The sequence below is a fragment of the Microtus pennsylvanicus genome, chromosome 13 (assembly GCF_037038515.1).
Source record: "Microtus pennsylvanicus isolate mMicPen1 chromosome 13, mMicPen1.hap1, whole genome shotgun sequence".
Taxonomy (NCBI): Eukaryota; Metazoa; Chordata; class Mammalia; order Rodentia; family Cricetidae; genus Microtus; species Microtus pennsylvanicus.
The window spans coordinates 55449218-55462024 of NC_134591.1; the positions used below are offsets into that span (position 1 = coordinate 55449218).

The following is a 12807-nucleotide window of genomic DNA, read 5'->3' on the forward strand; positions in this document are numbered from 1 at the left end:
ACTCCTAAAACCCATTCCAAGGCCATAGTGTCAAAACCCTTTCCAAGAACATAATGTGCATAGACAAACAGGTAGCCCCTCCCTTTAGGATCGACTGTCCTACTATGCAGGAAACTGAGGTCTAAGTTTGCTGGTTCTATGAGACAGGGTCTCTCTTTGTAGCCATGGCTGTTCCGATCAGTTATGTAGAGCAGACTGGCCTTGAACAGAGATCCACCTGCCTCTGCCTTCTGAGTGTTGAAGTGCTGGGATTAAAGGTGTATTCCACCACCCTTACTCTTTTTGGTTGCTTTGTTTTGTTTTAAGATATTTATTTTTATTTTCTGAGTGTTTCACCTACATGTATGCCCAATGTTCAAGGAGACCAGAAGAGGGCATCACATCTTTTAGAATTGGCATTACAGATGGAATAAGGGGCCATGTGGGTGCTAGAGATAGGAACACAGGTCTTTTGAAAGAGCAACAAGCGATCTTAACCACTGAGTCGTCTCTCTAGCCTAAAACTGAGGATTCTTAATGAAGACGTAAAGTTTTAAACAGAGTGGTTTAGCAAGCCACTCCTCTGCTTCAACTCCACTGGTCTTTTCTGCTGTTCTCTCACAGAGTTCTTGCTACTTGGGACAGCTGGAAGGGGAGGTCTCTGTCTCATCTACTGAACTGAAACCAATCTGTAAAGGATCCCTGTGATCTCCACTCGAGGATACACTAAAGTTCATCTGGAAAAGGTCTTCCCTTTTCTGTACTTAGGTTCTAACCCTGGGGCAGTGTGGAGATGGGAGAAGCTGCTCTTCCTTCCCTAGTCACTAACAACCGAAAGCCGCCATAAGGATGGTACCATTGTGTCCATGTGGCACAGTCCTTCCCCTACGCTTGGGATGCACCTCCCTTGGCCAGCACATCTCTAATAATTTCTTCAATGACCTTAGCACTTGACTCTTATTTTCTTTTCCTTCCTTACCATCTGTCACCCTTCTTATAATCTTAACACACACATTGATGACTCAAGTGTCACCCTATCTGCAGTTTGCTTGACTTCTCAATTCTGAAGACACTTTGGTCACCTGCATAACTAGGTTTGGGCTCCCCATAACAAGAAACTGCTCTAGTCAATCCCTGCCCTTCTGAGTCGATTATGGCTCTCATTTGCTCACATTTTCCTTCTATTATTGTCATCAATTCGATCCTCTGTCCCTATTTGCACTTCCAGCTTATCAATTCTTATTTTAGCTTGTCTGTAAAGACATTTCTGAGGTTTTTCTAGCTCAACATACAGACATTCCAATGTGGCTTCCTCAGAAATATTCCAATAGCCTCCATTTCTCCTACCATTCATTATTAAACTATGTAAACATATAGATAGATCATCAATTATAGGCCACTCGATTTGACGAGTACTGAAGCTAAAAATGTTAAGAACATGTTCCCTAGCCTAAGAGAACCTGCAGTACATTGGAGCATATGAGGAATTAACAATACAGTAATAAATGTTACATTCATACATTATTGTAGAAGCACTAAGAACATTCTCCCAAGTTAATTAGACTAAAAAATGCAAATCATTTAATGTCATGTTGACTTACTGTTGTTAGTCAATCCTATTTATGCCAATTTTTTTTCCCATAGAGCTCACACCAGGAGGTGGACCCTCTGACTCTCCCTGCCTCATCCACCTTCTTCCCTACCACAAGACAGCATTATCTTCACCCTTCTATCCTTTCTCCCTAATGAGAGGCAAGTCTTTTTCCCTTTCAAAAACAACTTCACCAGCAAGGCTTGGTGATACATGCTTTTATTCCCAGCACTCAGGAGGCAAGGGCAGGTAAATCTCCCATGAGTTCAAGGTAGGCCTGGTCTACATAGAGAGTTCCAGGCCAGCGAGGGCAACATAGTGAGACTCTATCTGTAAATTAATTAATTACTAATAACTAGAGAAATTGTGCTCTGCTTCTTATCCCTTGGGCCTGAGAGGACAGAGGGGTAGAGACCAGCACTGACCGGAGGAGGAGCATAGGCCCACATGTCAGGTGATTGGAGTTCAGTTCAAGTCCTAGCTCTGTTCTAACTTCTGGGATCTGGACCAGGTCACTTCAGATAGCTAATTTCATTCTCTTTAATGCAAATAACTGAAAGAAACTGGATTCTTGGATCTCTATGATATTTTCTAGAATAAACATTTTAGGAGACTTCTATCCTTTTCTACCACCTCCCATCCCCCGGTCCTTGGTCATTTTGTTTTGAGTTAGGGTCTTGCAATGTAGCCCAGCCTGGGCTCAAACTCATGATGATTCTCCAGTCTCAGCCTCCCAACTGCTGGGTTACAGACATGGACCACCACACACAGCTCTGTGACTCTTCATTCTCCTGATAATTTTCAGTGTTTTTCTTTTACTGGCTTCTCCTCCCTTGTCTGAAACCTCTTGCTGTCTTCCTTATCTAGGAAGGAAATAATGTCTTTTGTCTTTTTCCCTTTGATATCTAGGTTTATTATGTTCCAAATATTTCCACTCTATTAAACCCTCTTCTTGGCCAGACTTGGTAGTGCATCTCTATGACCCTAGTACTTGGGAGGCTGATAGAGAAGCACCTAGAGTTTGAGATCAGACTGAACTACAAGGCTTGCCTCAAAATAATAAATAATCTAGGTGTAGTGGCATATACCTTTAGTCTCAGCACTCTGGAGGCAGAGGTAAGCAGATCTCTGTAAATTTGAGGCTAGCCTGGTCTATATGTTAAGTTTCAGACCAGTTTGAGCTACATAGTGAGACTCAGAAAGAAAGAAGGAAAGGAGCGAAGGAGGGAGGGAAGGAGGGAGGCAGGCAGGCAGACACAAATAAATAGCCAGCCATTCCCTTAAGTCACTACTGGGGATTTGGCTCAGTGATAAGAGTCCTTCCTTGCTTATTGAGCACATGGCCTTGGGTTCAATACCCAGAACCACAAAAGCCATCACTGCATGAGAGTCAGACCTTTTCCTCAGACTGATATGTCTGACTAACTACCCTGGACTTCCCTTGTCCTACCAGTTTTTGTTTTTTTTTTTTGCCCCCCCCCCCCCCCCCCCAAGACAGGGTTTCTCTGTGGTTTTGGAGCCTGTCCTGGAACTAGCTCTTGTAGACCAGGCTGGTCTCGAACTCACAGAGATCTGCCTGCCTCTGCCTCCCAAGTGCTGGGATTAAAGTCCTACCACTTTCTTCGCAGGTTTTTTTATCTTCATTTTGAACCCCCATAGGTCTTTTAGTTTCATCTTTGTTCATGAACATGGATCCTCTCAAAAAAGCTTTTTGTTCTGTGTAAGGACAAAGAGTCCGAATTGGATCCCATTGAATGTTCTTACCTGCCGCTGCTTTAAGAAGTCCAGGGCAATCTGCACATTCTGCAGCCTGTGAAAACGCATCCTGCCCTTCTCCCGAGGCTGCAATGAAAAACAGGGATGCTAATTTTAGCTATGCCAATTTACCTCTACACAGCCTTTCCTCTTTCATTTCAAGTACTAAAAGACCACACAAGAATTCCTCAGGGCTGAAGCCAGGCGTGGGAGCATTAGATGAAGCACCTTTGAGAGGAGGGTCTGCATGTATGGACCAGACACTCAGCAGCTGACAACGCCTTGCATCATACAAACCACAAACTAATCTGAGCTCCGTCACTGCACCGGTGTCGCCTCCTCCACAGGCTCTTCTGTGGCTGTGTGTAGCAGAGCTTGCTGTGAGGTTAATAGGAACATAGAGTGTAGTTCGATGGCTCCTAAAAGCACAGTTGCCTGCACTGCAGAGAAAAGCCAGAAAGTCCTAACTGCATAACTCAGTAACAAGTAGAACCAACCGTATTGCAAACTGACCAGAGAAGGGTGACTGACTCTAGGAGGGCAATTTTTAAGTACAGAGAATGAAGTTAAAGGTGCCCAAGAAAAGCTAAAAAGGAAAAAAGGGGGGGGGGGAGAAAAATCTAAACTGGGAGAGAAAATCTAGGAATTAATCCATCTCCCACGAAGGTGAATGTCACTCTAGGAAAGCCAGACATCCAGAACTGAAATTCTCAGAGCAATGAAGTCTTAATGGTGACGGGCTGTTTAAAAATCACGAAGAAAACTGCTTATGCCACTTAATCCTTGGGTCACACAACAAAGCAAAAAACAAAAGTCATCTTTATCTGGTGCCTGTCACCCTTGCCCAGGGGCTCAATCATGACTGCTAGGAAGTGAGTGAGGGCTGCCCGCCCGGCGAGTGCTATAAACAGGCATCTGCTCTCACGGCTCTTCACTTTGCAGTGCTGATTTATTTTTCTAAGGCTGGAGCTGGGGCATCATCCTCATTAGATTACACCAATTCATTTGTAAATATTAAATTGATACACGAATTAAAGGCTGACCAAATATAAGGTAGTTCTGTGGTAGGGTCTGTAATAAGGAAATGTTATAGTATCAAAAAAGTAGCCCAACACAAGAGAGAAGAGAGTGTTCCTTCTGGTACATGCCAGCATTTCCAAACAACATTCTCCAAATGGGATAATGTACAGAAATGCCAAGGCCTCTCTGCAAAACATGATAACTTCTTCTGTGAAGCTTTAGGGACATTTTTTCTTCGGCAAGAGCCTTTGTTCAATCATTTCAAACCAACTATGAATACAACTTAGAGAATTACAGTCTAAAATAAAATTCTAAGGCAATGGGGAAGGGAGATGAAAAGATGACTTGAAGAGCTCAGGGATTGGGGAGTGTCACCCTGTCTCTGAAAACAGATTATGGGTTATAATTTAGGATCTATCTCCAAAAGTAAACAGCTAGGAGCATGCAAGTTAAAATCTGTTCCTTACAGTAACTAGAGAATTACTGACCAAAGCCAAAGTATCTCATGCAGTGAGTTTGCAAACAACACTTTATTTTGAAAACAATTGGCATGTGCTTGGTAAGAACCCAGAGGCTGGAAAAGTGGAGAGAGATATCAGTTAGTCTATACTGTGGAACTGTGAGCAACTGATTTTCATGCTGTCAGCTACACGTCCACAGTTCTGCAATCGATTCAGGCAACACAACAAGGCCAGCAGAAAGCCATAGGTCTCCAGGTCACAAAGGGACTTGACATTTCCAAGCACTATGATTATTTTTGTGCCAATCATCCTGAGATAAGCAAAACATTCCCACTTCAGGATTCTCTAATAGTAGTAATAGACACAATTAGTTTTAACTATTTTCTTTGGGACCCATATTCCCTGGTGGAAAGAGAAAGCAATTGGTGACCAAGCTACTTGAAGACCTTGAGAACTCTGGCCTCTCTGATGGCCCTATAGTGCCAGCTGGAATGATGGCATTCCCAGGAAGACCTACTACATCATCATCATCTTCCTCCTCCTGATCCTCGCTGTTTGTATGGCGCCAGGAGGGCATGCTCACAAGACGAAGGGTCTTCAGCCCTGCTGGCTCCTTTGACCACCAACCAAAGAAAACACAACAGAGGAACAGAAAAGAAACACACACACACACACACACACAAAATGAATAAATGTTTTTTTTGAAAAAAGTGAAAACACCACCCACCTCCAAAAGAGAGAAAAATAATCAAGTTAAGGTAAGAATAGAATATAATGCATGCTTCTGGTTTTGAGAATATCATCAATTCTCCATGTCTGCCTACCCCACATTTGTAAAATCTGCTATGGGAGGAAAAGAAGACAAGAGAAACTCTGAAAGACATATCAAGCCAGGCAATAGTGGCTCACATTTTTAATCCCAGCACTCAGGAGACAGAGGCAGGTGGATCTCTGAGTTCAAGGCCAGCCTGGTCTACAGTAGTGAGTTCCAGGAGAGCCAGGACTGCTACACAGACAGAGAAACCCTGTCTCGAAAAAACAAACAAAAAAAGGATGACCTTCCAACATGAAACTCACTGTTAACTCATCAATACAATAATCAATTGTATGAGATAGACTGAAGTAGTGCTGCGGAATAAAGTCCACCAGACAAGAACGGAATTCCAGTATCTTACCAGATTATGAATGAGGGCCAGAAGAGAACTAGGAGAATATATGCTAGTTATGCTAACAAAGGCTTATGGCAATTCTGGCCACTAAAAATACATGTAAATAATTGTTCTACAAGTTTTTTTTTAATTAAACCCAAAACAAAGGGCTCAGGGAAGCCAAGCCCCAATCCTAGAAGGAGTTGAACATCACATAAGCAGTGAAATGTAGTCTGCCAAATTCTATTCTTTTAACACAACAAACAGTGACTAAGAATCCACCAGAGGCATCGAGTGGGCTGAGATTCAGACAGCTTGTGCTGTGCGCCTCTGCAGGTCTCTTTCCCCAACAGATGCTTCCAATATCCAAGTGAAAACTGCGTTGCCTATGGCACTAAAGAGAGAGACACTGGAGCACAAGAAACACTTGCTCCCATCAGGCTTAGATATCTGAAACAAACATCCCAAGGAGTGTTATTTTAACACCTCAGACAAAGCAAGTATAATATAAGACCCATCCTTTGACAGGCCAGGAGGCCCAGTCAGGATTTCCTTTCCCACAAGCATTCTCTACAGAGCCCATCGGTACTGCTTTCTGAGACTAGGTACAGGCACCTACTTCAACATCTGTGAGATTCAACAGATCATGGAAGAAAATTAGGTAAAACACCTGGGCTTTTAAATTAAATTTTAAATCCTTAGCTGAATATGGAAAATTAGAAGAAAAAACAATAAAATATAATAGAGAACTGGGGAGTCTATAAACAAAACAAAACAACCTATAGGAAGGAAATGCAATTTATAAAAAAAACTTTAAACACGAATAAATGTTCCTGAAATATTAGTATCTAGAGAGAAATGAAGAATGATGAAGAAGTCGTCAGGCAGTACAAAGTACAAACTATTTCTGATTTTATCAAGACATACGACCTACAGCTGGAGATACAGTTTAGTTGTACAGTGCCTTCTAGTAGGTGAGGCCTCAGGTTCAATCCTTAGAGATCAGGGGAGAGGGGTCTCACATGACAATACATAATGCATAAACTGAGATGATGTTGCTTGTAAACTATATGCCTCAGTTAGAAATAAAGTGTATCAATAACCTCGTCTACTCCTTCCTGCTACCCAGTGGAGCAAGCAGGTCATCTGTATGGACTGCTGTCAGTAGCCTCACTTGCAGGATACTCATTAGAAGAAAGGCTCTTACCAGTTTGATGCCCGAGAGAACCTCCAACAGGGAGATCAGGTTGTGTCCATCCCGAAGGTCTTCATATAGATCATTGATGTGTTTGCGAACCTGTGAAGGACAGTGAGACAAGTCAGTCATTACCTGACCTGGAATCATTTGATCATCCACCAGACAACATCTAGTTCTAGATAAATCTGAGAATTAAAAAATGGGAATCAAGAAGCAATAATAAAACTCAGGAATTACCAAGTCTGAGCAAAACTCATATGGAATAATAGTGTTTATCACAGTATATGTGTTTTCTAAATTGAAGCCAGGTCTATCATATTCTAACCAACACTGGTTATATTCTAGAAAGCGTGACAAGGACATAGGGAATCAATTATCCTGAAAACATGTCAAGAATGACTACAGAAGGCTAGGCTCACAACCATAAATATAAAGAGTTCGGTTCCCAGCACCCACGGCTGTCTCTCCAGCCACCTAAAAAGAAAAAGAAAAAGGAAAAAAAAAAAAAAAAGAAATGACTATAGACTAAAAATGTGATTGGCTAAAATGGGCAGATGAGGCCACTCAGTGTCTGAAAATTGTTCTGGGATGCTAAGAAAAAGCCAAAAGAGAGACACCCAACATTTTACTTGGCATACTTCAATGTAAACAATCTCTACATATTTCTAATAATAAATTTGAGAATTATCTTTAATTTTTAAATTGTATTTTATTTATTTATTTATTTTTTTATTTTCAAGGCAGGGTTTCTCCGTAGCTTTTGGTTCCTGTCCTGGAACTAGCTCTTCTAGACCAGGCTGGCCTCGAACTCACAGAGATCCGCCTGCCTCTGCCTCCCGAGTGCTGGGATTAAAGGCATGCGCCACCACCGCCCGGCTTTTAAATTGTATTAATCGAAATAAATATAATTGTATAGTTAAAACTATGGTTAAAAAACAGATCTCACTTTGAAAAATGTGGTTGATGTTGAACATGATGCTTAATGCTTTATATTTTATTTTATCCATCACTCATAACTGTGGGTATTTAGTCATTCCTAGTTTATACATGAGGATTCAGCACAGCCCAAGCTCACAAAGTGGAGGCTTTGGCTTCAGTTTGGTACTTTTGACTTATTCTTCCCCATTAAGCATTAGGTTGTATGGGCAGTCACCATCTTCTCTTCTGAAGAATTGTACTGTAAAATTTATTATTCTGATTCCACAGAAGACACAGGGAGTAGAGGCTTCAAAGAACTCAGGTCTCATAGCTATGGCTTTGCTGCCACAAGTCTTCTGACTCTGAGTTTATAAACAATTCCACTAAGAGATACTAAGAGAAGACTGATAAAAATGGGAAGAAAACAATTCTTACATAAATAAATTTCTAGACAACAAAGGAAAGGATGGTTTCAGAAGTAATGAGTTCAAGCTGTAAGATCCTGTCTCAAAACAAAAAGCAATTTGGGAGTTAGATGATGTAGGTGGAGTTATCTGTCTATGTGTTATTTTCATTGGTTAATAAAGAAACTACTTTGGCCCTTTGATAGGACAGAAAATTAGATAGGCAGAGTAAACAGAACAGAATGCTGGGAAGAAGGGAAGTGAATCAGTCACCATGACTCTCCTCTCCAAGATGGACACAGGTTAAAAATCCTTCCCAGTAAGCCACCACCCTGTGGTGCTACACAGATTAATAGAAATGGGTTAATCAAGATGTGACAATTAGACAATAAAAGGCTGAAACTAATGGGCCAGGCAGTGTTTAATGAATGCAGTTTGTGTGTTGTTATTTTGGGTGTAAAGCTAGCCGCGCGGGAGCCGGGCGGGATGAAAAGCAGGCCTGCTGGCCACATCACCACAGAGAGACATCAGTATATAAAGCCTTATAAGTAAGAAGATCTAAGTTTGATCTCCAGCACTCATATAAAATGCTGGGTACAATGGCAAGCACTTGTAACACAATACTAGAGATCAGAAATCCTTGCTTGGCCAGCCAGGCTAGGCTAATTGGAAAGCCCCAGATCCAAGTGACAAACCCTGTCTTAAAAAACAAGATTGGGGGGGGGGGGCAGTGATGGTGGCACACGCCTTTAATCTCAGCACTCGGGAGGCAGATCCATCTGAGTTCAAAGCCAACCTGGTCAACAGGGCGAGCTCCAGGACAGGTTACACAAAGAAACCCTGTCTGGGGGGGCAGGGGGGGAGAGAAGGATGGTAGCCTGAAGAAGAACACCACCACAGGTTGCCCTCTTTTATTTTTATATAATTTATTATACATTTATAACTTAATTTTAATAATGATTATATTTGACAACCAGCTTACAAATTGCTGAGCATTTAACATTTTGTTCTCATGATTCTACAGAGCCAGACCTGTTGTGTAATAACTTTTTTTGTACACTGTGAAGATGTGTCTTTGTCAAGGCACCTTCTGACTGGTTTAATAAAGATATGAATAAGCCAGGCGGTGGTAGCATGTGCCTTTAATCCCAGCACTCGGGAGGCAGAGGCAGATGGATCTCTGTGGGTTCGAGGCCATCCTGCTGTACAAGAGGTAGTTCCAGGACAGGCTCCAAAACTACAGAGAAACCCTGTCTTGAAAAAAATGAAGAAAACAACAACAATAAAAACCAAACAAAAAAAGGATATGAATGGCCAACAGGTAGGCAGGAAGAAGTTAAGTGGGACGTCAGGGCAGAGAGAGGAAGAAGAGAAGAATCAAGGCATGGAAGTGACACAAAAAGATGTGGAAAGGAAACAGGAAGCACAAAATGAAAGAGAGATAAAAAGTCACAAGGCCAAATGTAGATTAATATAAATGGGTAACGTTCTAAGAGCAAGCGGGACAAGCCTAAGCTATAGGCCGAGGTTTTATAATTAATAGTAAGTCTCTGTCATTTTTTGTGAGCTAGCGGCCCAAAGGAGCATCTGACTACACAAACCAGACCAACAACTCCAAGATATCAACATTTTCTCCCTCAAATGATTCAATGTTTCAAGATTTTGTTGTACATAAAGCATAGTCAACTGCTAACAAATGAAGAGATCATAAAGGCTAGAAGGGGGAAAATTCAATACAGCAAGTTTTAAAAGTCAGTGAAAAGACCTCCAAATGGAAATGTTCTTGAAGCTGTGGGAATGATCAGAATTCGCCCAGGCTAGCTGAGAGCTTCACTTTAGAAGCCATATGCATTGAGATGCTAGCTAAAGACATGGGGATACTGGGTTTTCAAAGATAGGAGTAAGAAAGAAGAACAGAGTGCTAAGAATGGGACCTTGGGGAGTAGCCTAAATTAGAAGTCGGGAGATGGAAAAACAATCAATAAAATAGAGGCCAGGAGTGGGGTGGGAGAGAGAAAAACTAAGCAAAGAAAAAGCAGAAGCAGTAAGAGAAGGAAGAAGAAAAAAGCACAGTCAAGGTAGGCGATTGTAGCATGAAAGAAGTGTGACAGGGATCAAGGAGGGTGGCAACTAAAACTGTTTCAAGTTTTTAAAAATCATCACCATCATCATTATTTTTATATGGTGTGTGTGTGTGTGCGTGCACACACGTATGTATTGTGAATGCAAGCCTATGGAGGTCAGAGGACAACTTCAGGAGTCAGTTTTCTTACTTCCACAGTGAGTTTCCAGAATTAAACTCAGGTTATACAGAAAGTGCTTTTACCCACTGGTCCTTTTTAAAAAATGTTTTATGCCCCTATAAATTAGTACAAGTTGGTTGTGTATATGTGCAAGCATGCAAGTTGAGAAAATTTTCAAGAGAATAATATAATGGAAATCATACCATAAATTAGCAAATGGCCAAGTTAAAAAAATTTCAGGACCTGGGAACATAGCTCAGTGGTGAAGTGCTAGCCTGATGGACACAAAGACCTGGGCTCACTCTCTGGTATCATTTGTTTTTTAAAAGGACACACTGGTTAAGAGTACTTCTGCTCTTTGAGAAGACCTGAGTTTAGTTACTAGCACCCATGTAGGGTAGCTCCTAACTACCAACACTCCAGCTTTCAGGGATCCAATGCCCTCTTTTGGTATTACAACACACATGTGGCATACGGGTGCATGTGCACACATTCACTTTTTAAATGCTAGAAAATAACTCATAATTGATTATAAAAAGGGACAACTGAGGAGATATATTTTTTTAATTACATTTTTGGTAAGCATGATGGCAGACACCTATAATCCTAGCACTCAAGAAGCACAATCAGGAGAATAAGGAGATTGAAGACCAACATGAGCTAGAGGAAACCTTGTCTCAAAATACTGCTCATGGTACAGACCTAAACAGAGAACACGCAACAGATGAATATCAAATGGCTGAAAGAAACTTAAGGAAATGCTTAACATCCTTAACTATCAGAGAAATGCAAATCAAAACAGCTCTGAGATTCCATCTTATACCTTTCAGAATGGCCAAGATCAAAAACACTGAGGACAGCTTATGCTGGAGAGGATGTGGGGTAAAGGGAACACTCCTCCATTGCTGGTGGGAGTGCAAACTTGTACAGCCACTTTGGAAATCCCTATGGCAATTTCTCAGAAAATTAGGAATCAACCTACCTAAAGACCCAGCAATACCACTTTTGGGTATATACCCAAAGGATGCTCAATCATACCACAAGGACATGTGCTCAACTATGTTCATAGCAGCATTATTTGTAATAGCCAGAACCTGGAAATAACCTAAATGCCCTTCAACCAAAGAATGGATAAAGAAAATTTGGCATAGGGGCTGGAGAGATGGCTCAGCGGTTTAGAGCACTGGCTGCTCTTCCAGAGGTCCTGAGTTCAATTCCCAGCAACCACATGGAGGATCACAACCATCTGTGCCCTCTTCTGGTGTGTGGACGTACGTGGAGGGAGAATGTTGTATACATAATAAATAAATAAATCTTTAAAAAAAAAAGAAAATTTGGCATATTTACACAATGGAGTACTACTCAGCAGTAAAAAAAATAATAATAACATCTTGAAATTTGCAGGCAAATGGTTGGATCTAGAAAAAACCAATTTGAGTGAGGTAGCCCAGACCTGTAGTAATATTTTATTTATATTTTAATAAATAAAGCTTGCCTGAAGATCAGAGAATAAAACAGCCCAGCTGATCAACCTTACAGACAGGTAGTTGTAACACACACCTCTAATTCCAGTCCTAGAGAAGACTATAAAGCGGGAGGAGGCACCTCTCACACACAGTCTCATTCTAGATTTCTGGAGACAAGACCACCATTTCGGACTGAGGTTGAGGTAGAGCCAGTGGCTGGCTGTTTTGCTTTTCTGACCTTCAGAATGAACCCCAAATTTCTGTCCCTGGATTTTATTATGCTACACAGACCCAGAAAGACAAATAAAATATGTACTCACTCATAAGTGGCTTTTAGACATAAAGCAAAGAAAAATCAGCCTACAGTTCACAACTCCAGAGAACCTCGACAACAAAGAGGACCCTAAGAGAGACCTACATGGATCTACACAGGAAGAAGAAAAAGTCAAGAAGATGTCCTGAGTCACAGGAGAGGGGAGGAAAAAAGGGGAGCAGAGAAAAATGTATAGCACAATAAAAACAATTTAAAAAAACCACTCATCCCTTTCTACCTTGAACTTGATATACATGATTCTTCTTCTTTTTTTTTTTTTTCGAGACAGGGTTTCTCTGTGGTTTTGGAGC

At 41.3% G+C, this 12807-nt stretch overlaps 1 protein-coding gene across 16 annotated transcripts in view; it reads right to left on the minus strand.

Moving 5' to 3' along the window:
* The window catches only part of Macf1 (microtubule actin crosslinking factor 1), a 337047-nt gene that overhangs the window by 183145 nt on the left and 141095 nt on the right, over nt 1-12807 (minus strand). For 10 of the 16 annotated variants that reach the window (XM_075946013.1, XM_075946015.1, XM_075946014.1 and 7 more), the window contains 3 exons: nt 7162-7251; nt 5324-5419; nt 3335-3412 (listed from right to left, as the gene is read on the minus strand). In XM_075946013.1, the coding sequence (XP_075802128.1) occupies nt 3335-3412; nt 5324-5419; nt 7162-7251 (264 nt within the window). The remainder of the gene's footprint in view (nt 1-3334; nt 3413-5323; nt 5420-7161; nt 7252-12807) is intronic. The other 6 variants (XM_075946025.1, XM_075946018.1, XM_075946019.1 and 3 more) reach the window with 1 other exon arrangement.